Source organism: Moschus berezovskii, chromosome 19 (genome assembly GCF_049115385.1).
Source record: "Moschus berezovskii isolate FMDL1 chromosome 19, NW_MosBer_1.0, whole genome shotgun sequence".
Taxonomy (NCBI): domain Eukaryota; kingdom Metazoa; phylum Chordata; class Mammalia; order Artiodactyla; family Moschidae; genus Moschus; species Moschus berezovskii.
Genome location: NC_142478.1, coordinates 45,666,679 through 45,691,851, shown reverse-complemented (window position 1 = coordinate 45,691,851; position 25,173 = coordinate 45,666,679). Strand labels below are relative to the sequence as shown.

Here is a 25,173-nt window from a genome sequence, read left to right as displayed (position 1 = left end):
GGAGGGAGGTGGGAGGGGGGTTCAAGATGGGGAACACATGTACACCCGGGGCAGATTCATGTCAATGTATGGCAAAACCAATACAATAATGTAAAGTAATTAGCTTCCAATTAAAATAAATTTATTTAAAAAAAGAGGAAATGAATTCATTCTTTTAAGGGCCATTAAAGACCAACTTAGTTCTAATAAAATTAATGAGATAATTAGGTTAAGTGATGTTACCTGTTTTATCTGATTTCATTTTGCTGAACTAACAGTCTATGCACATACTGCTCTTTAACTGTCAACGCTGTATAGGAGCGTCTTTGAATCTTTTCTGTAGAAGTTAATATCTAGGCAAGAAGCGAGAAAACCTAAAACAGACACACACATACAAAAGCTAGTTGCCAAAGTTTTTAATGCTTATTTAAGATTTATACTTCTTTAGAATGTGAATGAAGCTCTTAGCTTTCAAAGGATATTCATCTACCTCAAAGAGTTTTAAACATACTATTTCATGCAACTAGAAAATGAGACTGTATATGTTCCCTTTAAAATGTTTACTTAACCACAATAAAAGGTTAGATGGATTTCCCAAGTGAACCAAGTTATGATACCTGCTACAATGTGAAAATTTAAACAGACTTTCAACTTAGCTTCCACTCATCTATCATGTTTGACACAAAAGTCAAAAGCCCTTTTTAAGTACTAGTTAAGCCTGACTTTAAAAAAATGAGTTTTTCTTTTCTGTAGTAGGAAGATATGAATGAATACACTGAATTGGAGGAAGAAAGGGAAAATAAAGAAACGGAAAGACATGAATGCAGTATACTCTGAGCTAAAGAAGGACTTTAAATTTCGCATGTGTTATTTGAAATTTATGCTTCCTACCGCTAGGACTTCGAACTCATCTAAGCTTCACTAAAGTAAGTCATGTGATTATAATTGGTGTCACAAATTCATCAAATATTGTGTAGAACACCCAGGCAAAACAAAAAATAAAAAAAGGAAGAAAAAGAGAGAAAGATCATGCATCAACACACACTTTTGTATAACTTTACTCTTATGAAGTTTCCCTTTACAAAATATTTGTAAAGTAAACTTAGCCTTCAGATGCTTTATTTTCTTTTTGTGACTACTAAGACGATGCATGCATTAGCTTGTCTTTCTAAAGAATGAAGATATGAAACTTGTCATCAATGAATACTGTTTTCCTAATACCTATTTTCTTGTTCAGATTCATAAATATTGCAGGTTTTACTAAAAAGGATAACATTTGTTAAAAAGAAAAGAAAAAAAAAGAATGACCATGATCACATTTTACTTTGTCAGTGTTCATTCTTTTAAGACATTCAGCCCAAGGAAATCCTATGACTGTATTGCAATCTGAGGGTGGTCTTTCTAAGATGAATGTGGTAACACTGTGATATGTTTATTCTATGGAAAATCTCTTTCGATATCTAATTAGAAGCTTTTAAACGTTTTACTCCTCGTTCCTTTGTAGAGAGACTCTGGGGAGGGGAGTTGGTTCTGTCTACATAGATGTTATCCCACACCTGCATTTTAGTTTATGTAAAGTTCCAAAAATATACACTGCTTTTCTCACACTTACCGTATGCTTAAAAAGTTAATAGATTTGGCAAACTGCAAAGGGCTTCAATTTGGAAAGTGTTAAATGAATATTTGAAAGATCTGGTTCAGTGCTGGGTCTTTTAAATACACCCTAGCCTCTGGCCAAATCATCACTGAGCACCACGCGGAGAGATACAGGCACGTGGGCTTGGCTGGAGGGGAGATTTGCAGGTTCCCATCCCAAGAACAGCTGTCAAAAAACTCGATCTGAGCTCAGAACCCAGCTGACTCCCTCTGCTTCTTACAGATCCACTCGATAATCTACTCCAAATTTGCTAACAAAGGCTGTATTCAGGGGCGTTGCAGCCAGCCTTACAAATCTCCATCTTCCCATTCCTAAGCAGGAGGGAAGGGAAGTGCTGTTGGTGAGTTATTCATCAAGATCACATCTTATAAATATGTAACAGCTTTCAGGATCTGGACAAGATTCGGCTGCCTCTGGACAAGATTTCCAATATTGCTGAGAGGAAACTGGGGCTGCTGGCCCTGCAGAATACCATGCTGGGCAAGTCTCAACAGGATCTGCTGAGATGGAAGGTCCTGATCAGAAGGGCTGCAGCTCTGAGCAGGAAAGGGTGGGAATCGGGTTTCTTTCTGAAGCACACATCTGATGCAATCTGCCCCTGTGAGTTGCTCAAATTAACTAAATATTCTGCTTTCTATGGACATTCTACAGACTGTTCTTCCATTGTGTAAAAGACCCTAGGTAGATTTTAAAGTATCTGACAGACTGAAACAGATTTTCTGAGGGTGTTATAATTAGCCAGTTGCATTTTCTTTTGTGTCTGACAGGGATGCTTTCCAATGCTACTGTTACTAGGAAAGTTAGCGGACCTTAGAGCAAATTCCGTTACCATTATTTCCAATTTCTTGACCATGTGGAATTAAGTTTAATTATCAACACTTTCACTCTTGGAAGGAGATAAGCTCATATAGTCAAAAGTGATCATTTCAAACATATTTATACAGAGAAAGAATCATCACGGTTTGAGTTCCTTTAGAGCATTATTTTCTTACAGTGATTCCTATCTTGGAAACTACTAGGTCTGCTTTCTGGGGAGCCATGGTTATTTTTCATAGTATTTAGAAAACTTTCTAGTCTTAGGAAATGGATATAATTCTGATTCAGGGGATATGCTAGACAAAGATTTTAATAGCGCTTTCCCCTTTTCTAGCCCCAAACCTGGCTCAGCAGCTATGATAATTTCTGCTGAATCTCCAATTTAATATACACCAAATAATTGTTTGAATAAGCAACAATTCCTGTGAAATGTAACAGAGGACTTCAGCAACATGATATTTTTGAATTAAAGTAATAACAGGCATTTTCAGCAAAAGCATTTCTTTAAATCTCCCATACCCAGTCAGAAGAGCCTCCTTTTATGTGCATTCTCATTTAATATGTAAATATGCTCAAATATTAAGAAAATGGAGCATTTAACTTTATCAAGGAAGAATTTTAAACTCTACTCATTAGAAGGTATGGCAAAAGAATACGAAACATGAGCTGCTAGGAAAATTAGATGAGGTTCTAACCTGAAGAGAGAGCTTACCTCTGGATTTTCTTCCAAACACGAAATTCTTGCCCAGCAGTTGCAAAGAAGTGGGCCTGTAGAGATCTTCTAAGTCTAACTGCCATCTGTCTGGTTCAAGATACCGAATGAGGTCTTCCAAGGTACTAAAGGCAGTGACGGCGTTATTCAGGAGGTCCAGTGGCAAGGCTGAGGCGGGCAGCGAGGAAGGACTCACAGTTTCTGTGAGCTGCTGAAAGCAAAATGAAGCCAATGTCAGGTAGACTCTGTTTTAAAAATGACGTGTTCCTTCTAGACTCAGGCACGGGGTTAGGTAGTGACACTATGGCTGAAAACACAGGGAAGTGAAATTTATTCAACCTCAATGACCAGTGATAATTGATACTTTGCAAAGTCTTCATGTAGATGAATTTGGACGGAGTTTCTGTGGAAGATTTTCAATGGGGAAGACATCCACTTTTGTTAACACAACCCATGGTGGGTGTGGGTACCTGCTGTTACACAAAACAAATTATGCCTCTGTGGTCCAGTTATGGACCTAACAATGGAAGCCTTAAAAGAGTTTATCAAATTTTTCCTTTGTTTTCCACTTTTCATCTTCTTCATTCTGGGAAATCACCTGGTGGGTTTGTTAATGATTGTCAGAGTAATTGAAACTTTAATATAAAGTAATTGATCCATGAAGAATACGAATAAATTGTAAGTGAAACACCTTTGACATTGGAGAAGAACTTGTTAATCAAGATAGGAAATATCCAAACCATAAAAGAGAACTTTGCCTAAAATTTTTAAATAGCAGAGTTAAAATACAGACACTGGGAGAATACCTTGGCAAACCACATACCTGCCACAGGACAGAGTATAGAGAAATAAAACAAACTCAACAGAAAATGGGTAAATTCCAGACAAGAAGTTTGAATGGCCACTAGGCATATGAAATCATGCTATAATACATTAGTTACTAGACAAATGCACAACAAAAGTAAAATATTTCATATACACAAAAGATATACTATTTCACTTAGAGGAGACTGCTGAGCATTTAAAAGAAAGGATTGCTAAGGATGTGGGTGAACTGAAATTTCTCTGCTCTGCCTGCAGAAGTGAGTGTTAATTGGTACCACTGCAGTTAATGAAACTGATGTGCACAGGACACTGGAGCTGAAGATGGATGCATCCCATGTCCCTGTAATTCACTTTCAAGGTTCTAGCCTTTTATTTGTGTACAGGAATTATGTGTGCAGGAATATAAATTCATCAGTGTTGAAAAGGAGAAAATCAAAACAACCTAAAATGCTCAGGCATAGAACAATGGATTAAAATACACCATTTTAAACGACAAGTATCAAAATAAGGCAATAATTTCAGGAAGAGTTCAAAAGTAATATCTCCTTCCCCAGTTTTTAAAGTGGACTAAGGGTGAGGTGTGGTAGACCAGAACTGAAATCAAAATAGACAAAATAAATACGGGAACAAATGCTCCACCTAATCTTTAAAATTTATTTATTTACTTACAGAGGAAGGAAAAGGAATAGTATGAAATAAAGCATTTACATTGACTGATGTGTATTATAGTAAAATTCATAATGACGAAAAGTTGGTAATAATCTAGGCTTACGATAGTGGAATAGTTAATAGCCTTGCACTCATAATCTGAAATAGTGGGACAGACACTAAAAATGAGGTTGTCTAGTAAGGTGTGGAAGCAATCTAAGTGTCCATTGACAGATGAATGGATAAAGATGTGGTGACGTATACAGTGGAATATTACTCAGCTGTGAAAAGAACAAAATACCGTTCTCTGCAGCAACATGGATGGACCTAGAGGTTGTTATACTAAGTGAAGTAAGTCAGACCAAGAAAGACAAATGCCATATGATAGCATTCATACATGAAATCTAAAAATTGATACAAATGAACTTATTCACAAAACAGAAATAGACTTACAGACATAGAAAACAAACTTACGGTTACCAAAGAGGAAGAAGGATAGATTAGGAGTTTAGGATTAATAGATACATGTTATTATATATAAACTACATAAACAATAAGGTGGCTCAGATGTTAAAGCATCTGCCTCCAATGCGGAAGAGCCAGGTTCGATCCCTGGGTCGGGAAGATCCCCTGGAGAAAGAAACGGTAACCCACTCCAGTATTCTTGCCTGGAGAATCCCATGGACGGAGAAGCCTGGTAGGCTACAGACCATGGGGTCGCAAAGAGTTGGACATGACTGAGCGACGGAACGGAACTATATAGCACAGGAAACTATACTCAATATCCTGCAATAAACCATAACAGAAAAGACTATCGATATATACATATATGTGTATGTATACATACACATATATAAAATTCACTTTACTATGTACTAGAAACTGACATAACATTGTAAATCAAGCATACTGCAATAAAAATGTAGCCCTCTAGAATTTTTTATTAAGAAATAAATGTCTAAAACGTAGTAAATGATAAGTAAACCAAGCTCTTTAAACTTAGCATTATTTTACCATGATTTCAACCCACATACTTTGAAACAAAACAAAAAATCAAAAGTGCCTAAAATGTCAAGAGTATTCATCTACAGTTTTAATGAGAACAGGTGATTTTCATTTTCTTCCTTATAACTGTTTATTTTAAGCACTTTCTATAGTTAGTATGGATTCTTTCTGGACATCAGGTAAAAATGATAACATTTGCAGTAATTAAAAAAAAAACACTATCATATCAGCTCTTCCTTTTCATCTTCATTACTCAGGTCTCGGGCAGAAGCTGAAAACCATGGACTATATTTAGGAGCCTGTAAATCTGTCTCCTTGTCTTCAATCTTCCCTTATTCCTTTTATCCTATGCTGCATAACCCTGGGTTAATCTACCTAAAATAAGCTATCGCCGATCATGGGATGAATCTGGACAAATGCCTAGAGTGATTTCTCATCTGGAGGATAACATCCAAATTCCTTACCCTGTACTCAGGAGCCTCACCACCTGACCCTCACTCACCTTTCCCATCTAATCCTCCACTCATCAAAGACAAGCACATTTTGTCCCAATCAATCTAGTCTCCTCACTGACTGCTGCACATGTCATATTCCTGACCTTGACCTGTACCCTTGCTAATGCTGTTGCCCTGCCCCTGTGAGCACAACTCTGTCTTGTGATCTGCACAATAAATCTTGACCATTTATAACAGCCTTCCTTGAAACCCAACTCATCCATGAAAACTCCTTCAGTAACAGAGCCATTGCTGCCCTAAATACAGCAATTGTGTTAATCTGGAAAAGACCCCCTCTCTGGACTATCCTGTGGGCACAGGAGTTGAAAAGCAGAAGCTCCTCTGTCACTCAGAAAAAAGGATATTCGTTCTCTGGGGCAGATTGGCTTCTGTTGGGACTCGTAGCTTCGTGGGTCCAGAGCCCCTCTTGCCTACGGTGGTGGTGGTAGTGGGTTTATAAAGGCTGATCAGTAGAAATGAATGTGGCAGTTTCGGTCAACACTGATTTCATTCTTATTTTAAAGATCTACTTTCAAGAATGTCAAAATTCTGGCTAAACTATTAGTACTAAGATGTTTTCCATTATTATAACCACCTTTTAAGAGTAAAAACCAAATGTAATATATTCCTCTTTACTACCAGAATTTTTTAATTGTCTAAGAAATGAAAAATTGCTTTGACAGAGTACTATTGTGATTTATATATAAATAAGCAATTATCTAATAAAAGTGTTCACTACTAGGTTAACCGATTTGGTTAATATTGATGTAATTTATAATGTGAAAAAGTTGATGCCATATTTTTGAAAAATTTCAAACTATCAGCCAAAATGTATATTACTGATGACTATGATGAGACAAATCAATTGTGTCAATCTACACACAGAGAATAAATGTATAGAAAGCCGACACAAAATGTATCAATGTATTATTATTCATTAAAGTGTCAGGTTATGGATGTATATTTTAGGCAGGATATAGAATTATTTATTCTCTGGAGTTGATTTATTTTGCTTCCAAGTCTGTTGGAAATGTAATGAATTCCTTCAAGAACAATGAAAAGTTCAAACTACAATCAGTACTGCTGAGATAAAGTTTAAAGTAGCTACACAGTGAAAGAAAAACAAAATAGTTCTGTAATGTTGGACAAACAGAATATGCACATCCTGAGTTCAATGAGGTATCTGAATATCAATCCCCTTAAGTGACCAAGGGAACCGAACCACTTGACAAATGTTACTGCATGCAGATACTGGTGTTAAGTGTCCACACTTTTAAAGATATAAATTAAAATAAGATAATGCTTAAAAAGATAACCACACACACATACATGTAGGCACACATGGAAGCCCCCATCTAAAGAAAAAAAAAGTGGCGGGGGGAGAATTAACTTACTTCCCCTTGGATTCAAAGATTCAATCACCCGGACAGAAGAGAGGAAGTGGTGTTTTTCTTTTTTAAGGGCTTTCTCATGACTGTCACCCACCCACTAGTTCAAGGAACATTCAGATTGTTCACTTTTGAGGTTCTGCTTTTCTAAGTAGTCCAAAGGGATTTTTCAGAGAAAAGGGGGAGCAGCAGAAAAAAGAATTTAGAGGGAAAGATATCTTCTACCGTTTTTAATCTTTCATTACCAAAAACTCCACTTTCCAGTACAAGCTCAGAGCCTTTCTCCCATTTTAAGTGCCAAGCAAATTGTAACAATACCTCCTCTGTACAAAAATACCTAGAGGAGTGGTGTGGGGAGGTAGGTGTAAGGGAGGCTTAAGAGAGAGGGGACATATGTATACCTATGGCTGAATCATGCTGATGTATGGCAGACGCCATCACAATATTGTAAAGTAATTATCTTCCAATTAAAAATAAAATAAAAGACTTATAATTGAGCAGAGTGGCTTGAGTCACTTCCTTTAGTGGCTTCCTTTAGTCACTACAGAAACAGACACCTACTTCTAGGCTATGGGTCGTGCTGAGACTATCCAGTGGATGACAATGGTCAGAAATGGCAAGCAGAGTTTCCTGGTTTCTGTAATGTACTAGCTAAATCAATATCCCTACTTCAATAAGCCAGAAAAGGGCTTTTCTGCAATTAACTGCAGCATTGTAGCAATACCTTGGTAGAAAACCTAATCCTTTTATTGTTGTTCAGTCGCTAAGTCATGTCCCACTCTTTGGGACTTCATGGACTATAGCATGCCAGGCTCCTCTGTCCTCCACTATCTCCTGGAGTTTGCCCAAATTCATGTTATGGAGTCGGTGATGCTGTCTAACCATCTCATCCTCTGCTGCCTCCTTCTCCATTTGCCTTCAATCTTTCCCAGTGCAGAACTTAATCCTAGCCTAGACCTTTCTGGGCACAGAACTTTGCAAAGACAGATTGTGAAAGAGGAGAAAAGAGATCTGAAATCTCTGTGCAATGAATTGTCCTGCTCAGCCATTTCTAGAATGTCAGGATCATGTGTCATGATCCTACACAAGATGAAGTCTTCTACGGTCCTCAAAGAAGGTCAGAATGAGTGGCGACATGATGTGAGCAAAGAGTCTGATGAGGAGTTAGGGAGCCTCTGGTGTACCCCTGGAGCTACTACATCAGGAGAGGGAATTTCCATAAACACTGTAACCCATGAGAGACTCAGTTTTCCCCTCTGTAAAGCAGGGCTGCTACCCCCAGTGCCTTTAAGTTTCTTTCCTGCCTTTAAATTAAGAATTCTATGTCATTGCAGGATACAAGAGAGTCCATTTTCTCCCCACCCTCGCCAGCACCTCCGTCTCTTGTCTTCTTGATGATGCCAGTCCTGACAGGTATGAGGTGATAGCTCACTGTGGCTTTGGTATGCACTTCCCAAATGGTGAGTGATGTTCAGCATCTTTCCATGTACTGTTGGCCATTTGTCTGTCTTCTTTGGAAAATTTTCTATTAAACTTCTCTGCCCATCTTAAAGTTGGATTTTTGTATTGTTTCATTGGTTATTGAGTTTCACGAGTTCTCTACACATTTTGTATATCAACACCTTATCCAATATCTGGTACGCACATGTTTTATCCCATTTCACAGGTTGCCTTTTGGTTTTGAGTACCTCTTTTGATGTACAGAAGCTTTGTTTTTAGTTCAATAAAGTCCTACTTGTTTGATTTTTGCTTTGGTTGTTGTGCTTTTTGTGTCATTTCCAAAATATCCTTATGAACTGTTGGTGGGTATGTCAATTTGTTTAGCCACTACAGAAAACAGTAGGGAAGGTTAGCAAAAAATGAAAAATTGAACTGCCATTTGATCTAGCAATTCTGGGTTCTGGGTTTGAAAGAAGAAACTTGTAGGAAGAAGTTCTTCACAGAGCAGGACATTTGGACACAGACATGCACAAAGGAAAGCCCACTTAAAGGCATTGGAGAGGGTGGCTGTCTACTAGCCAAGGAAAGAGGCCCCGTAAGAAACCAGTCTTGCTGACACCTTGATCTCCAACTTCCAGCTTCCAGAACCGTGAGAAAATGAATTTGAAGTTTAAGCCACCCAGCCTGTGGTACTTTGTAACAGCAGCCCTGGCAGACTAAAACACACTGTCATGGAATTCCCGACTTAATATTGATTACAGCAGTGAACAGAGGTTAATGTTATACCATGTCCATTAAGTCATTTAACAAACATTTATTAAAAAGCCCATCACGTGGGTGCTGTGAGCAGAACAGACCAAAATTCTCACTCTTGGGAAGCTTAACATTTACACGCCAAGTATTCTGTTTCACAGGAGAGACTTTTTCCCTTTGCCAAAACAAAGCCAAACTGAGAATCTGCTATCAAGAATCACATAAGCAACTCAACAATGTTCAAACAAATCCTGGTGAGTGTGGACCATAAAAGTGGAACTCAGTAGGAAAGAACAAATGAAAAACAAATATATTTCTACTTTCATTATTGAAACATAACAGATAGCCCATGTGTTTGGATGAAGTAAGGCCCACGTGGATGGGTGTTATAAGCTCAAGACAGCAAGTAAGTTCCTCTGTTGACTTCTACAGGTTCATTTAAAAATCAGCATATTGGTGGTTTTGTATTTTGATGGCTACCTTAGATATCTTTTGCATTAATTATCATCTCCTTTTACAGAAAAAGAAAAGCTGACTGCCTATTTGGAAGAGTACTATCTGAACTGCTTATAATTCTACCATAAACACTTATCTCAAAAAAAACAGAGCTTGTCTTTTTATTAGCATTTCTCTGGCGAGCGCCATCTTAAAAATATAACATTGACAATGAACCTTCCTTGGACAAACACACACATACCAATGTTTACCTTGAGTAGCATAGCAACTGCTGCAAAACGCTGAAGACCTGCAAAGATTTATGCTGCAGTCTTTCTAGCCAGGCATACAGGACATTTCAAACTGATAAGGAGCCTTCACTTCAATCATACCTGACAGTAGTATTAGGAATGCAGATTAGGTTTTATTCTAGTAATTAAAACACAAAAGAACAACAAAATAATCATCCAGGTAAGGGAAGAGGAAAAAGCACTCAGCCTTTTGCAGCCTTGTCTTACATCATCCAATCTCAGTTACATCATGTCAAGCTGATATATTGAGCACAGGGCTGCCTTTCAAAGAGCTTAAGAAACAGACAGTGCCTGCAGACAAAAATTTCTGCCAGGAATGACTGACGGGAGGTGCTGTAAAGACACAAGAATGCTATGGAACAATTCACTTAAACATGCTTCTTCCTCCTGCTCATATCTGAATCCCTCCCCAAAGTTATCTGGGTTAGGTTTTTAAATTAGTTTTAAGCTAGCAAAGAAAATCAGATGTTTGCATTCATACTCAAGAACAGATGTTTTAATACTGGGTGAGTGATGCAGATTATATATTTAAGTGATAAATCCTCGGGAAAGTGGCCAGTTGCATTCACATTGAGTTGTAACACTGAGCGGCTCTTATTCAGAGAGGTTGGCCACGGAATAAACCTTCATTTGTCTACACAGCCAATCCCAGCGACCATCCAGGCTGAAAAGAGAATCATGTTTATCCTCCAGCACTTAAAAGCTGTCATTTCGCAGCTCAAACCTTGCCTTCCTGGTTTCAGGCAAACCCTGAGTTGCAGCCCTGTTCTGCCTGGGCCCAAATATGGAAAAAGAGATGGCTGGCTTTGTTGAAAACGTAAAAAAAAAGACGAATGTTTATGTTAGAAGCAGATTGTTACTAAATTAGTGGATGAGACTGTTACTGGCCCCATGTTCCAATCAGTGCAAAAAACCACCACCTGACTAGACTTGCAATCACAACACCATTATCCCCACTCCTCCTGACCTAAGGTTCCTGGTCTACAGTCACCCCACTTAAAGGGTTTCCACCTTCTGTCAGCACCTCAGGGTGGAAGGTCCCCCAGAAACCAGGCTTTCCAAGACAGCTGACGGCAGGCTAGGGAATCAGAACAGGTTTCCACTCCCGAGGTAAAACTGTGGATTAACAATCTAGATGAAAGCTTGGATCCATAGGACAGTTAAACAGCATTTCCACAGTGGCAACTGTGGGAAGCCAACATGAAGGTTTTTTTTTCCTACTGCGATCTTAAAAATGATTCCTCTGAATGAAAAAATGTGACAGGCCCTAAAAAGCTGAAACAACATCTAGCAGCCACTAGTGTTTGACAATAAAGTACCACGGGAGTTTCCCCCTAATCTTATTATAGTGAATACTTGTGGATTTGCTTGTTTCAGTTCTCAAGAAAGGACTAACAGAAAGGAACTTTGGATGAAAAAGGAGGAAAGCTAAGAACTGTTAAAAGAAAAACACTCCTTCCATGCAACCCTTGTGCAACTCAAGCGAGAATCCTTAAGGCTCTTTCTTACAGAAATTTCCCTTGCAGTTCAATATTTATTCAATGTAATATTTAACAGCCATTAAGGGTAGCTTGCAGAAATGTTTTGTGGGGATCTTGCTGAGAAATGGCATCTATATTAGTGGATATTTTCAATGATCTGTTCAGTAAACTGAATAGTCAGGTAAGACCCTCAACCTCATTCAAATATTGTATGGGTGGGAGATCATACTTGGGGCAAAAAATTAGTCCAGAGTAATTTATTTTAAAATAGCTTGACAACCATGTGGAAAACAGACAGCTAGTGGGAAGCTGCTATATATAGCACAGGGAACTCAACTCAGTGCTCTATGATGACTTAGAAGGATGGGAAGTGGGGAAGGGAGGTTCAGGAGGGAGGGGTTGTATGTATACATACAGTTGATTACTTTACAATTGAGGTTAACACAACACTGTAAAGCAATTATATTCCAATAAAAATTGTTTTAAATGACTTGAAAATATAAAAAGTGTGAGCAAGTAGCTTAGACTGGGGACAGTAATAAAAGTCCCACTTTGAGGGGAAAAATGAGATCATCTAACGGAAGTAATCAGCATGAATGTAAAGTATGAGAACTGTGGTGTTGGAGAAGACTCTTTGGGTCATTCGGATTACAAGGAGATCAAACCAGTCACTCCTAAAGGAAATCACGCCTGAATATTCATTGGAAGGACTGATGCTGAAGCTGAAACTACAATACTTTGGTCACCTGATGCTAAAAACGGACTCTTTGGAAAAGACCGTGAAGCTGGGAAAGATTGAAGGCAGGAGGAGAAGGGGACAACAGAGGATGAGGTAGTTGGATGTCAGCACTGATTTGATGGACATGAGTGTGAGCAAGCTCTAGGAGTCAGTGATGGGCAGGGAAGCCTGGCGTGCAGCAGTCCACATGGTCGCAAAGAGCTGGACACAACCGAGCAACTGAACTGAATTGAAAATATGACGGTCAGCAATGTCACTCCCACCCCTGCAGCACATTTTCTGAGTCCATCTTGACACCTGGCTCCATCCATCCTTCCCACCTGGAGAGATGAGTCTCCTGGGTTGTGCTGGCCGGGTGCTCCTAGTCACCCACCTCCAGGCTTGCACCTCACCTAACTTCTGCCTGTATTCCTTCCTTGTGTGACCTCATGGAGCTTTCCCTGTGACTTACATGCTAACACCACCTTCCTCTCTGTAGCCTGCACCTGTGGCTACCACGGCAAAGGGACTATCGTGTGGAGTTGTTCTCTGCTCCTCTCCTTTGCCTGCATCCCGTTTCCCACCTTATCTCGGCTCTGCTGTCAGACAACAGTTAGTATCTCTGATAACATGATTTACAGTAAGAAATACAGGTTTGGTCTTCATTTTGTTTCTGAAGAGTTCCTAAAACCCTTGCAATTTCCGAGAACAGTAAGTGTGTCTTTTGCTATGTTAATGAGGTGACTCCTGGCAGCACCTAAGAGGGGTTGATTGCCAGGAGAACCAACCAGCCGTCAAGTCTCTTGTCACCCCCCTTCCCCTTTGTCCTCCCCTCTCCCCCCCTCCTGCCACCTTCAGGGGAGGGAGAGAAGCAGGAGTGTGAATGTACTGCAAATGGCCAATGGTTTGATCAATCATGACTATGTAATGAAGCCTCCATGAAAACCCTAAAGGATGGGGTTCAGATAGCTCTGGGTGGGTGAACATGTGGACATTTTGGGAGAGAGGTGTGCTCAGGGCATGGAAGCCCAGAGGCATTTCCCCATACCTCACCCTGAACATCTTTCTATCTGGCTGTTCCTGAGTTTTATCCTTTTATAATAAACTGATCATCTAGTAAGCAAAATATTTCTCTGAGTTCTGTGAGCCATTATAACAAATTAACGGAATCTGAGGAGAGGGTTGTGGGGACCTCTGATCTCTGGGCAGTCAGTCAGAGCACTGGTGACATCTGAACTCACTATTGCTGTCCAAAATGGAGGAAGCTGTTGGAACCTTCCAACTGTATCTGGTTGGTCAGAAGCCCAGGTGACAGTTTCTGAGGTGGGGAGGGTGGCAGTCTTATTAGACTGAACTCTTACCCGAGGAATCTGAGTCGAGTGGTAGGTAGTACACCCAGCTGGTGTTGGAGTATTGCTTCCAACACAAAGTTGGTCTCATGACCAACCACCCCAAAGAGGATCTGACCACTTTTCACCACTTCCATGGCTACTACCCTAACATCCAAGTCACCACCTGTAACAGTCTTCTAGCTGACCTCCCTGTTTTTGCCTTTCCCTTTGTTGACTGAATTTATACAATTTTACCACCAAGGGTCAAGAGAGTATAGTTAAAATACTATTTAAATTTTACTTTTTCTGAAACATATACCTGCTTTTAAACATTACATTAAAAAAAAAATGGCCTGTTTTGAAAGATGCAATAGATAACCAGTGGAGCTCAATGGGAGAGGTCTGTACTGAAATCATAACCTTTGTATAGTCCTTATGCTTCCTGAAATTTGCCACTCACACTCTCCTGCCATCCTTCCTTCCATCAGGGGAAAGGCACCACTTTCTAGCCCTCCCTCAGAGGGCAGATGTTGTAAGCCATGGTCTCTGCTTCAAAGCAGGAAAGCCATGCCCACTAGCCCAAGAAGATGGAGCATTTCCTTAGATTACACAGTGACTATGTCATTTATGTGTGTGTCTGCAGGGATCACTGTTTAAGGCCTGGATGATATTACTTTTATTAGAAAATTGTAAAATAATTGAGTAAAATAGCATAATTGAAAATTTTAATAAACAATTGAGCTATTGTACAGACTTAAATAATTATCATATACATTTTTAATTGTACATTTCATTATCCTTGTTTTTTCAGTTTTACTCAACATAAACAATTACTTTTAAAAGTCTAGTTCTTGATTTATTCTGTTTTGTGTTGTATGGAGTGAGTTATTTAGCTATTCAGTCCATGTTCATTGACACCAGGCTCAATATCCTTATAACACTGACAGGGCACATCAGAGCCTGCCCTAACCCACAGGGAACATCCTTGTTCAAACATCTTTATATTCAGTAGCTGTTTTAGGGGAGGCATTAAATGCCTCCATTAAATGGGCATTTAGAGAAATAAGTTCAGTAAATGCAAGTCTGGGTATGTTCATGTCTATGAATAACTCTATGTTGAGAAACTTGAAAAAAGTATAATAATGTTCATAACTAACATCTCTAGTTTCAGTTTTCTGAATTCAAATTGGTTGTCTAAAAAGTCTTTATATGAAATGAAACAAACAGGAAACCCATGAAAATGCAAAATTTCATTCATCAGGCCTACTATGTAACGGAAATCTTAACAACAGTATATGACAGTGTATTAAAACAAATTTCTATAAAATAACAAGTCAGCCATGGAGGAAAACATGAAGGACAATTATTTTATGGAGTGTGAGGCCATTTTTCTTTTATATTATTAATCACTCTGTGATATACCTGAAAGTGTTAGTCACTCAGTCATATCTGATTCTTTGTGATCCCTTGGACTGTAGCCTCCAGTCTCCTCTGTCCATCGAATTCTGCAGGCAAGAATACTGGAGTGGGTAGCCATTTCCTTCTCCAAGGAATCTTCCAACCCAGGGATCAAACCTGGGTTTCCCGCACTGCAGGCAGATTCTTTACCACTCACTGCGGAGGCTGATTGCAGCCATGAAATTAAAAGACGCTTACTCCTTGGAAGGAAAGTTATGACCAACCTAGATAGTATATTAAAAAGCAGAGACATTACTTTGCCAACCAAGGTCCGTCTAGTCAAGGCTATGGTTTTTCCAGTGGTCATGTATAGATGTGAGAGTTGGACTGTGAAGAAAGCTGATTGCCAAAGAATGCTTTTGAACTGTGGTGCTGGAGAAGACTCTTGATGTGGTGCTGGAGAAGACCTTGGACTGCAAGGAGATCCAACCAGTCCATTCTAAAGGAGATCAATCCTGGGTGTTCATTGGAAGGACTGATGCTAAAGCTGAAACTCCAATATTTTGGCCACCTCATGTGATGAGTTGACTCACTGGAAAACACTCTGATGCTGGGAAGGACTGGGGGTGGGAGAAGGGGACGACAGAGAATGAGAAGGCTGGATGGCATCACCGACTCTGTGGACATGAGTTTGAGTGAACTCCGGGAGTTGGTGATGGACAGGGAGGCCTGGCGTGCTGTGATTCATGGGGTCGCAAAGAGTCGGACACGACTGAGTGAATGAACTGAACCACCAGGGAAGCCAATGCTACAAAGTCTTCCATGACTGTCCGCACATCCTAACACTTTCAATAAATAAAGGTATAAGCAGTTACACATTCTTTCTTTCACACCAGTCACTGCACTAAGATGAAATTATGTTACATGGAACTCTGGGCAGGTCAAAAAAATCATGCAAGGTGGGAAAAAAAGAGAACATTTTTGTGAAAAGTTGCTACTGTTATTCCTAAACACAGCTGAAATATCTGTGTCTCACTCACAGTGAGACATGGCTTTGAAAACGGGCAGATGAAACTAACACTGTCCTGCAAACTGTACTATATGATGCAGGTGCTTGGCAGGGGTGATGGAGAAGAACAGCCACGGAGCTCCTAATGGACAAACCAATGTTCACTGGGTAAGGACTGCAACACTGTTCAGAAACTAAGTGCCTTGAGAGCAACTGTGTGTATTTCCAATCAGAAAACAAGAGGACTAATGAAGAAAAGGAATTTGAAGACAGAGACGAATTCATATTCACTGTAGGTAAGGAGTGAGAGAGAATACCCTTCCCATAAACTGTATGGAAATAAAGTATAAGAGCATCTCTGGAGGACAGTGGGATGATATTTTCTACAAGGCTTAAAAATGCCTGTTTTCTAAGATCTTATAAATTTATGTGCAGAAGTTTATCCTAAGGAAATAATCAGAGATACAATTCAAGAATATTGATTGTAGCAATATGATTAGAGGAAGTAAAATTAAAATAAAAAATGTTCATAAAAAAAGTAAAAAAAAAAAGTTCATAAAGGGAAGATTGTTAAAAATGTGATTATACCATTTGTGTATACAGTGGTCTATTGTACTGTCAATTTTTCACTGTGTGTAGCACAATGTAGAAATGAGCCCTGACAGCATGGGGCTAAGACGGCCCCTGTGAGCTAAGCCGTAAAACAAAAAAGAATTGACCTCAAGAACAGTCTGGGACTGGAAAACAGCCAGCCTGAGACTTCCTCTGTGTTCCTTAATTTAAGGTTAATAAACCTCTAGAAGTAGCCTCTTCGGTCATCACTCTGAGAAGCAGAGCACCTTCTGGATGCATTTCCCTTCTTGAATGGGAGCATCTGGCCTTAAGTAACTGGGTTACTGGACAGCTATGAGAAGGGCTGAGAGTTATTTGGAAAAGGGCAACAGGGACAGCTATGAGAAGGGCTGAGAGTTATTTGGAAAAGGGCAACCAGGTGGCTCAGTGGTTAATATGTCACTCTTCCAGTGTTGGGGGTGGGTGTTCGATCCCTGGTCAGGGAACTAGGATTCTGTATGCAGCCTGACAAGGCCAAAAATATAGAAAAAAATAAATTTAAAAAAGCTATTTTAGAAAATGCAACAATCACATGTATACAAAAGGCAAAACTCTTCCAACCAGAGTTAACTCACTGGATCATAAAAACACAAAACAAAAACAGTATTTTCTGCATGAAGAAATACCAGACTTTCTAGGATACTCAGAAGAGGCCAAGTGACAATTGAGTTTATTAAAGATCAGGGTACATGATCATCCTGTCCCCCCACTCTGCCACCCTTTGCCCTAAGTATCCTGTGCTCTGGAGCCATCTTTACTCCCTTCATCTCTACCTCCTTCTCTAAAAATTCTCATTTTTTCAGCTGATTTCAACAAGGTTAATGAGGGGGCAATGCTGAAACTAAAGCTGTTATGGTATAGAAAAGTAGATACATCCACAACTAATAGGATCTAAATTATTCAAATAAGGTAATACATATAGTCATTCAATTATTTTTATTTGCTAATTCTGGCAAATGAAAGCTATAACCAACCTAGACAGCATATTAAAAAGCAGAGACATTACTTTGCCAACAAAGGTCCGTCTAGTCAAAGCTATGGTTTTTCCAGTAGTCATGTATGGATCTGAGAGGTGGACTATAAAGCAAGTTGAGTGCCGAAGAATTGATGCTTTTGAACTGTAATGTTGGAGAAGACTCTTGAGAGTCCCTTGGACTGGAAGGAGATCAAACCAGTCCATCCTAAAGGAGATCACTCCTGAATATTCATTGGATGGACTGATGTTGAAGCTGAAGCTTGAATACTTTGGCCACCTGATGCAAAGAAAAGACCCTGATGCTGGGAAAAATTGAAGGCAGGAGGAGAAAGGGACAACAGAGGATGAAATGTTTGGATGGCATCACCGACTCGATGAACATGAGTTTGAGCATGCTCTGAAAGTTGGTGATGGACAAGGAAGTCTGGAGTGCTGTAATCCATGATGTTGCAAAGTCGGACATGACTGAGCAACTGAACTGACTGAACTGAATTCTAGCAGCCCACGTGGGGAGCCATTGGAGAGTTTCAAGCAGAGCCATGTTATTATTTGAATATATTTGGAAAGGGTTAGCTCACTGCAGTGCTGAAAGCATACTTCAGGAGAGTACTTAGGAGGTAATTCCAATAACTCAAATGGAAAGGGTAAGGAGGCAGTTGGATATTCAAGAAAGAATCTCAGGTTAGACACAGGGGCTAAATAAATTTCTGAGCCAATGAAGCCATGCAACCAGCTGAACTTGCGAGATGAATAAATGTTGATGAGGAAGAGATGGTCACAGTTACTTCCAAGCTTGGATAAAGAGATCTTGATTAAAAATGGGAATGACTCCAGTGATACTCCCATAATTCCATGTCCAAGAGAGGAGGAGGAAGCAGTAAAGGGGACTGAGGTGGGAGGAAACCGGAAACAGTGTAATGATCTATGAAGAGGTGGAAAAAGTACAGCAGGAGGAGATACAGGGTGAGCTCTATCCAACACTGATGATGGGTGTGATCAGAGAATCAGACACTTGACCTAGCAATATGTATTCTACATCATTTTATATACAAACTCAAACTGAGCATCCTCAGATTTTGGTACCCAAGGCAGTCCTGGACCCGTCCCATAGGATTACGAGGGACCTCTGTGTACATTCATTTGAGACATTACAGGCATGATTGGTAGAGAGGGGTGGGGACACAAAGCTTCACAAGCGTGCGTTTAGGAGAGGATAAAACCAGAGAGATTGGAGAGAGCAAACACAGAGGACAGCTGTGTGGAGTCGCTCAGTGGAGAGCAGAGGGTGCAGCGGCTGGATGGGAATGGAGGATCAGGAGAAGGAGAAATAATAGTCTATCTGTATGCTAAGGGACATGTGCCAATAAAAGGTAAAAAAAGAAAAAGAAAAAAAGTTAAGATGGTGCAGGAGATGGAGACAGGGTGCTGGAGCCCTACTAAGTAGATGCAGACAAAGGAAATAGGAAGGAGGCAGGCAGGCAGGTCAGGTGTTCCAGGCTAGGTGGGTAAAGAGCAGGATGAGAGCTTGTGATTGCTGGTATTGTCCTTATGAAACAGTAAGCAAAAGCATCATCTGTGAATTAGGATAGGAAAAAAGATGCTCAAGGTTTGATGAGAGAGAAGGTATCATCCAGTAGAGTTGTGGAGAGTGGGAGGAAGGGCAGGCAAAGAGGTTGTAGAGTGACTGTGTGAGCCCAACAGAAGGTGTGAAACTAACATAAGTGTACAGATGATCCTACTAAGACAAGTAAGTTAGGAAGAGAAAGACAAACACCATGTGATAACACTTACCTGTGGAATCTAAAACATGACACAAATGAAACTTAGGGTGCGTGCTCAGTTGTGTCCCACTCTTTGCGACCTCATGGACTGGCTCCTCTGTCCGTGGGATTTATCCTGGCAAGAATACTGGAGTGGGTTGCCATTTCCTCCTCCAGGGGATCATCCTGATCCAGGAATCGAACCCGCATCTTCCGCATCTCCTGCACTGCAGGCAGAATCTTTACCACTGAATCACCCAAACAGAAACAGACTCATAAACATAGAGAACAGGTTTGTGGTTGCCAAGGGGGAGGAGAGGCGGGGGAAGGATGGAGGGGAAGTTTGGGATTAGCAGATGCAAACTATTACATATAGAAGGGATAAACACCAAGGTCCAACTGTACAGCACAGGATATTCAATATTCTGTGATGAGTCATAATAAAAGAATATAAAAAGAATGTATATATGTATATATATAAAACTGAATCATTTTGCTGTATAGCAGAAATTAACACAAAATTATAAATCAACTATACTTCAATAAAATATAAAAACAAAATAAAATAAAAAGCATGATCAGTCAGAATGACAGCAGAGTTTCCTCCTGGACTCCACTTAGAATGGGGGGTCATGATTTTGTGGTTGGGTATCCTAGATCATGCTTAAGTCAGGTGCATTTACCAAATGTCTCAGACAAGGAGAACCACACATAAGGAGTCAAAGCAGGCAAATGCTGGGGTGACAGGGGCGGAGATCAGTCCAGAGCCAACACAGCACAGATGAGACAAAGAAACCGTGAGCTCAGGGAAGAAACTTGCAGGTCCAGAGAAAATCCCTGGGTCCTTCAAGGAGCTCTGAACTTCCAGAATGTTTCTGCTGAGAACCTTTAAGAACTTGACTATGATTCAGCAAGAGTCAATGCTAATCTATTGCAGAGATTTCTGAAGACAATCTGATAAATTTTTTAATAAGAAGACATACATTAATTATCAGAAACTCAGCCGGCCAACTCCTTAACTATATTGGGCATTTGGCTAACATTAAGTCATCACTGTAAATCCAATGCTATCTCTTATTCAATGTGAAAAAAATGCTGAAATTAAACTTCTAATTTTAATCATTTTCGAACCAATTAGCTTCAAAGAAGGGTATTTGGTTAAAAGTATGGGTGAGCTTCATGAGGAACCTGAAACTCTGAATATAAGCACTGTAATTTCAGATAAATCAGCTTTAAAGGCATACAGTGAAGTCTAATCACATGAATATTCATGCAATGAATACGATGCCACTTTTTTTTCCTCGCTGTTTCACAAATGGTTACTTTAAAATGATTTATCTTTCTAAATGTCTTTCCTATTCACTGATGTGGAAATACTTTCCGAATTCTGATGATTTTCTGCAGAATATATGGAAATAATTACAGAACAGTGCCAACAAAACTGTGGTTTCAGATGCTCCGATCAGCTGTGGTTTCAGCTTGTGCTACTGAGACTCACAGTCTAGGAAGTGGTTAGTTTTGTTTTGGGGTTGAAAGTACAGAATTATATATTTGTTGACACTGGGCTAACCCGTTTCTCTGATATTCAGAACATGGCATAATCCTGTATCCACTGAGTAAGGCAGTTTCTCGGTGAATTTTGGCAATACTTGGGTTTGACTGAATGGACTGCTGCCACACAAGAGCGTGGATTTCCTGTGCTAGTCAAGCTGGATGATGAAGGTCAGATGTGAGGATTTCCCTCTAACCCAACACAGTGTGAACAGAAAAACAGAACCTGAAACAGCTATCCAGAAAAGAAAATTTTAAAATGACCATGTTGTATCTGACATGCCTTTAAAAAATACAAGCTATGAGGCCTCAAAAATGAATTTTCTGTTTTTAAATAAAGAATATAGTAACAACTGCTGGTGCTGAAGCTGAAGCTCCAATACTTTTGCCACCTGATGTGAAGAACCAACTGATTAGAAAACATCCTGATGTTGGGCAAGATAGAAAGCAAAAGGAAAAGAGCTGGCAGAAGATGAGCTGGTTAGATAGCATCACTGACTCAGTGGATGTGAATTTGAGCAAACTCCAGGAAATGGTGAAGAACAGGGGAGCCTGTCATGTTGCAGTCCATAGGATCACAAAGAGCTGGATACAACTTAGTGACTGAACAATAACAATAAGAACTTTAGGAAAGGAAAAGCAAAAGAGAAGAAAGAATGTGAAAAAAATGAACCAAAATTAATAAATGAATAAGGGTTATTTAAAATAAGGTTCCAGTACACCAGCCCTGAGCATCCTGTATCATGCATTGAACCTGGACTGGCGATTCGTTTCACATATGATAATATACATGTTTCAATGATGAACCAGAGGGATGGGATGGGGAGGGAGGTAGGAGGGGGGGTTCAAGATGGGGAACACAGGTACACCTGGGGCATATTCATGTAAATGTATGGCAAAACCAATACAATAATGTAATTAGCCTCCTATTAAAATAAATTAATTAAAACAAATAAAAAAATATTCATCAAAAAGATAAAAACAATAAAAGAACTAATTCACACATTAATCAGGGGGACATCTGAAAATCTGCTAAATACAAAGCAATGCCAACAAAGATTTTATAGAAGTGAAATAAATAAATCCAATAGCACAAGAGACAACTTGACACATGGACATCACCAGATGGTCAATACTGAAATGAGAGTCATTATGTTCTTTGCAGCCAAAGATGGAAAAGCTCTATACAGTCAGCAGAAACAAGACCTGGAATTGGCAGTGGCTTAGATCATCAGCTCCTTGTTGCAAAATTCAGGCTTAAATTGAAAAAAGTAGGGGAAACCACTAGGCCATTCATGTATGACCTAAATCAAATCTCATGACTATTCAGTGAAGGTGAGAAATAGATTCAAAGGATTAGATCTCGTAGTCAGCGTGCCTTAAGATATATGGACGGAGGTTTATACTGTTGTACAGGAGGCAGCAACCAAAACCACCCCAGAGAAAAAGAAAGGCAAGAGGCACGAGAACTACAAATAGATGAGGAAAGAAGAAAAGTGAAAGGCAGAGTTCCAGAAGAGAGCAAAGAGCGAAAAGAAGGTCTTCTTCAATGAACAATGTAAAGAAATAGAAGAAAACTATAGAATGGAAAGACGAGAGATCTCTTCAAGAAAACTGGAGCTATCAAGGGAACGTTTCAAGCAAGGATGGGCAAGATAAATGAAAGAGACTGTAAGGACTTAGCAGAGGTAGAAGAGATTAGGAAGAGGAGACAAAAATACACAGAGGAACTATTTTAAAAAAAAGGTCTTTATGACCCAGATAACCATAATGGTGTGGTCACTCACCTAGAGCCAGACATCCTGCAGTGTGAAGTCAAGTGGATCTTAGGAAGCATTACTATGAACAAAGCTAGTGGAGGTGATGGAATTCCAACTGAGCTATTTCAAATCCTGAAAGATGATGCTACAAAAGTGCTGCAGTCACATGTCAGCAAATTTGGAAAACTCAGCAGTGGTCACAAGACTGAAGAAGGTCAGTTTTCATTCCAATTGCAAAGAAAGGCACAGCCAAAGAATGTCCAAACTACCGTACAATTGTGCTCATTTCACATGCTAGCAAAGTTATGCTCAAAATCCTTCAAGTCAAGCTTCAGCAGTATATGAGCCGAGAACTTCCAGATGGACAAGCTGGGTTTCAAAGAGGCAGAAGAACCAGGGGTCAAATTGCCAACACCTGCTGGATGATAGAGAAAGCAAGGGAATTCCAGAAAAACATCTACTTCTGCTTCTTTGATTACGGTAAAGTGTTTGTGTGGATTACAACAAATTGTTGAAAACTCTTAAAGAGATGGGAGTACCAGACCACCTTACCTGTCTCCTGAGGAACCTGTATATGGGTCAAGAAGCAACAGTTAGACCTGGATATGGAACAACTGACTGGTTCAAAATCGGGAAATGGTATGACAAGGCTGAATACTGTCACTCTGCTTATTTAACTTAGAGGCAGAGCATATCAAGCAGAATGCTAGGCTGGATGAATCACAAGCTGGAATCAAGATCACCAGCAGAGATATCAACAACCTCAGTTATGCAGATGATACCACTCTAGTGGCAGGAAAGTGAAGAGGAACTAAAGAGCCTCTAGATGAGGGTGAAAGAGTCAATGTATGGCAAAAATCACTACAATGTTGTAAAGTAATTAGCCTCCAATTAAAATAAATAAATAAACAATGACTAAAAATAAAAGCTGGCTTGAATCTCCACATTAAAGAACTAAGACCTTGGCATCTGGTTCTATCATTTGATGGCAAATAGACGGTGAAAACAAGGATGCAGTGACAGATTTTATTCTCTTAAGCTCCAAAATCATTGCAGATGGTTATTGCAGCCATGAAATTAAAAAATCCTTGCTCTTTGGAAGAAAAGCTGTGACAAACCTAGACAGTGTGCTATAAATCAGACATCACTTTGCCAACAAATGTCTGTATAGTCAAAGCTATGGTTTCTCCAGTAGTCATGTAGGGATGTGAGAACTGGATGATTAAGAAGGCTGAGCACTGAAGAACTGATTCTTTCAAATTGTGGTTTCGAAGACTCTTGAGAGTCCTTTGGACTACATGAGATCAAACCAGTCAATACTAAAGGAAATCAACCCTGAATATTCACTGGAGGACCTGATGCTGAGGCTGAAGTTGCAATACTTTGGCCGCCCGATAAAAAGAGCTGACTCATTAGAAAATATTCTGATTCTGGGAAATACTGAAGGCAAAAGGAGAAGAGAGGACAGAGCGCGTGGTGGTTAGATAGCATCACTGATTCAACAGACATGAATTTGAGCACACTCTGGGAGATGGTGAAGGACAAGGAAGCCTGGCGCCCTGCAGTTCATGGGGTCACAAAGAGTCGGACACGACTGAGCGACTGAAGATTAAGAGCAACATTTCAGTTCAGTTCAGTTCAGTCTCTCAGTCGTGTCCGACTCTTTGCAACCCCATGGATCACAGCACACCAGGCCTCCCTGTCCATCACCAACTCCTGGAGTTCACTCAAACTCACGTCCATCGAGTTGGTGATGCCATCCAGCCATCTCATTCTCTGTCGTTCCCTTCTCCTCCCGCCCCCAATCCCTCCCAGCATCAGACTCTTTTCCAGTGAGTCAACTCTTCGCATGTGGTGGCCAAAGTATTGGAGTTTCAGCTTTAGCATCAGTCCTTCCAGTGAACACCCAGGACTGATCTCCTTTAGAATGGACTGGTTGGATCTCCTTGCATACTTAGTCTTAAGTAATTCCCAACAGAATTGTTCTAAAAGTGATAAAAATACGTTAGCAGTGGTAACTTGACATAGATGCACTACAAAGGCAACTCTTAAAACATTAAAAACACATAGAAAAGAGTGAAATTTAGTCATTTGAAGTCATATGGATGAATCTA

At 39.8% G+C, this 25,173-nt stretch overlaps 1 protein-coding gene across 2 annotated transcripts in view; it reads right to left on the bottom strand.

The window, feature by feature from the left end:
• Positions 1 to 25,173, bottom strand: part of PDGFC (platelet derived growth factor C) — a 252,513-nt gene that overhangs the window by 11,636 nt on the left and 215,704 nt on the right. Inside the window, exon 4 of one of the 2 annotated variants that reach the window (XM_055405692.2) lies at positions 3,165 to 3,372. In XM_055405692.2, the coding sequence (XP_055261667.2) occupies positions 3,165 to 3,372 (208 nt within the window). Of the gene's footprint in view, positions 1 to 3,164; positions 3,376 to 25,173 lie in introns of both variants that reach the window. The other variant, XM_055405691.2, reaches the window with a different exon arrangement.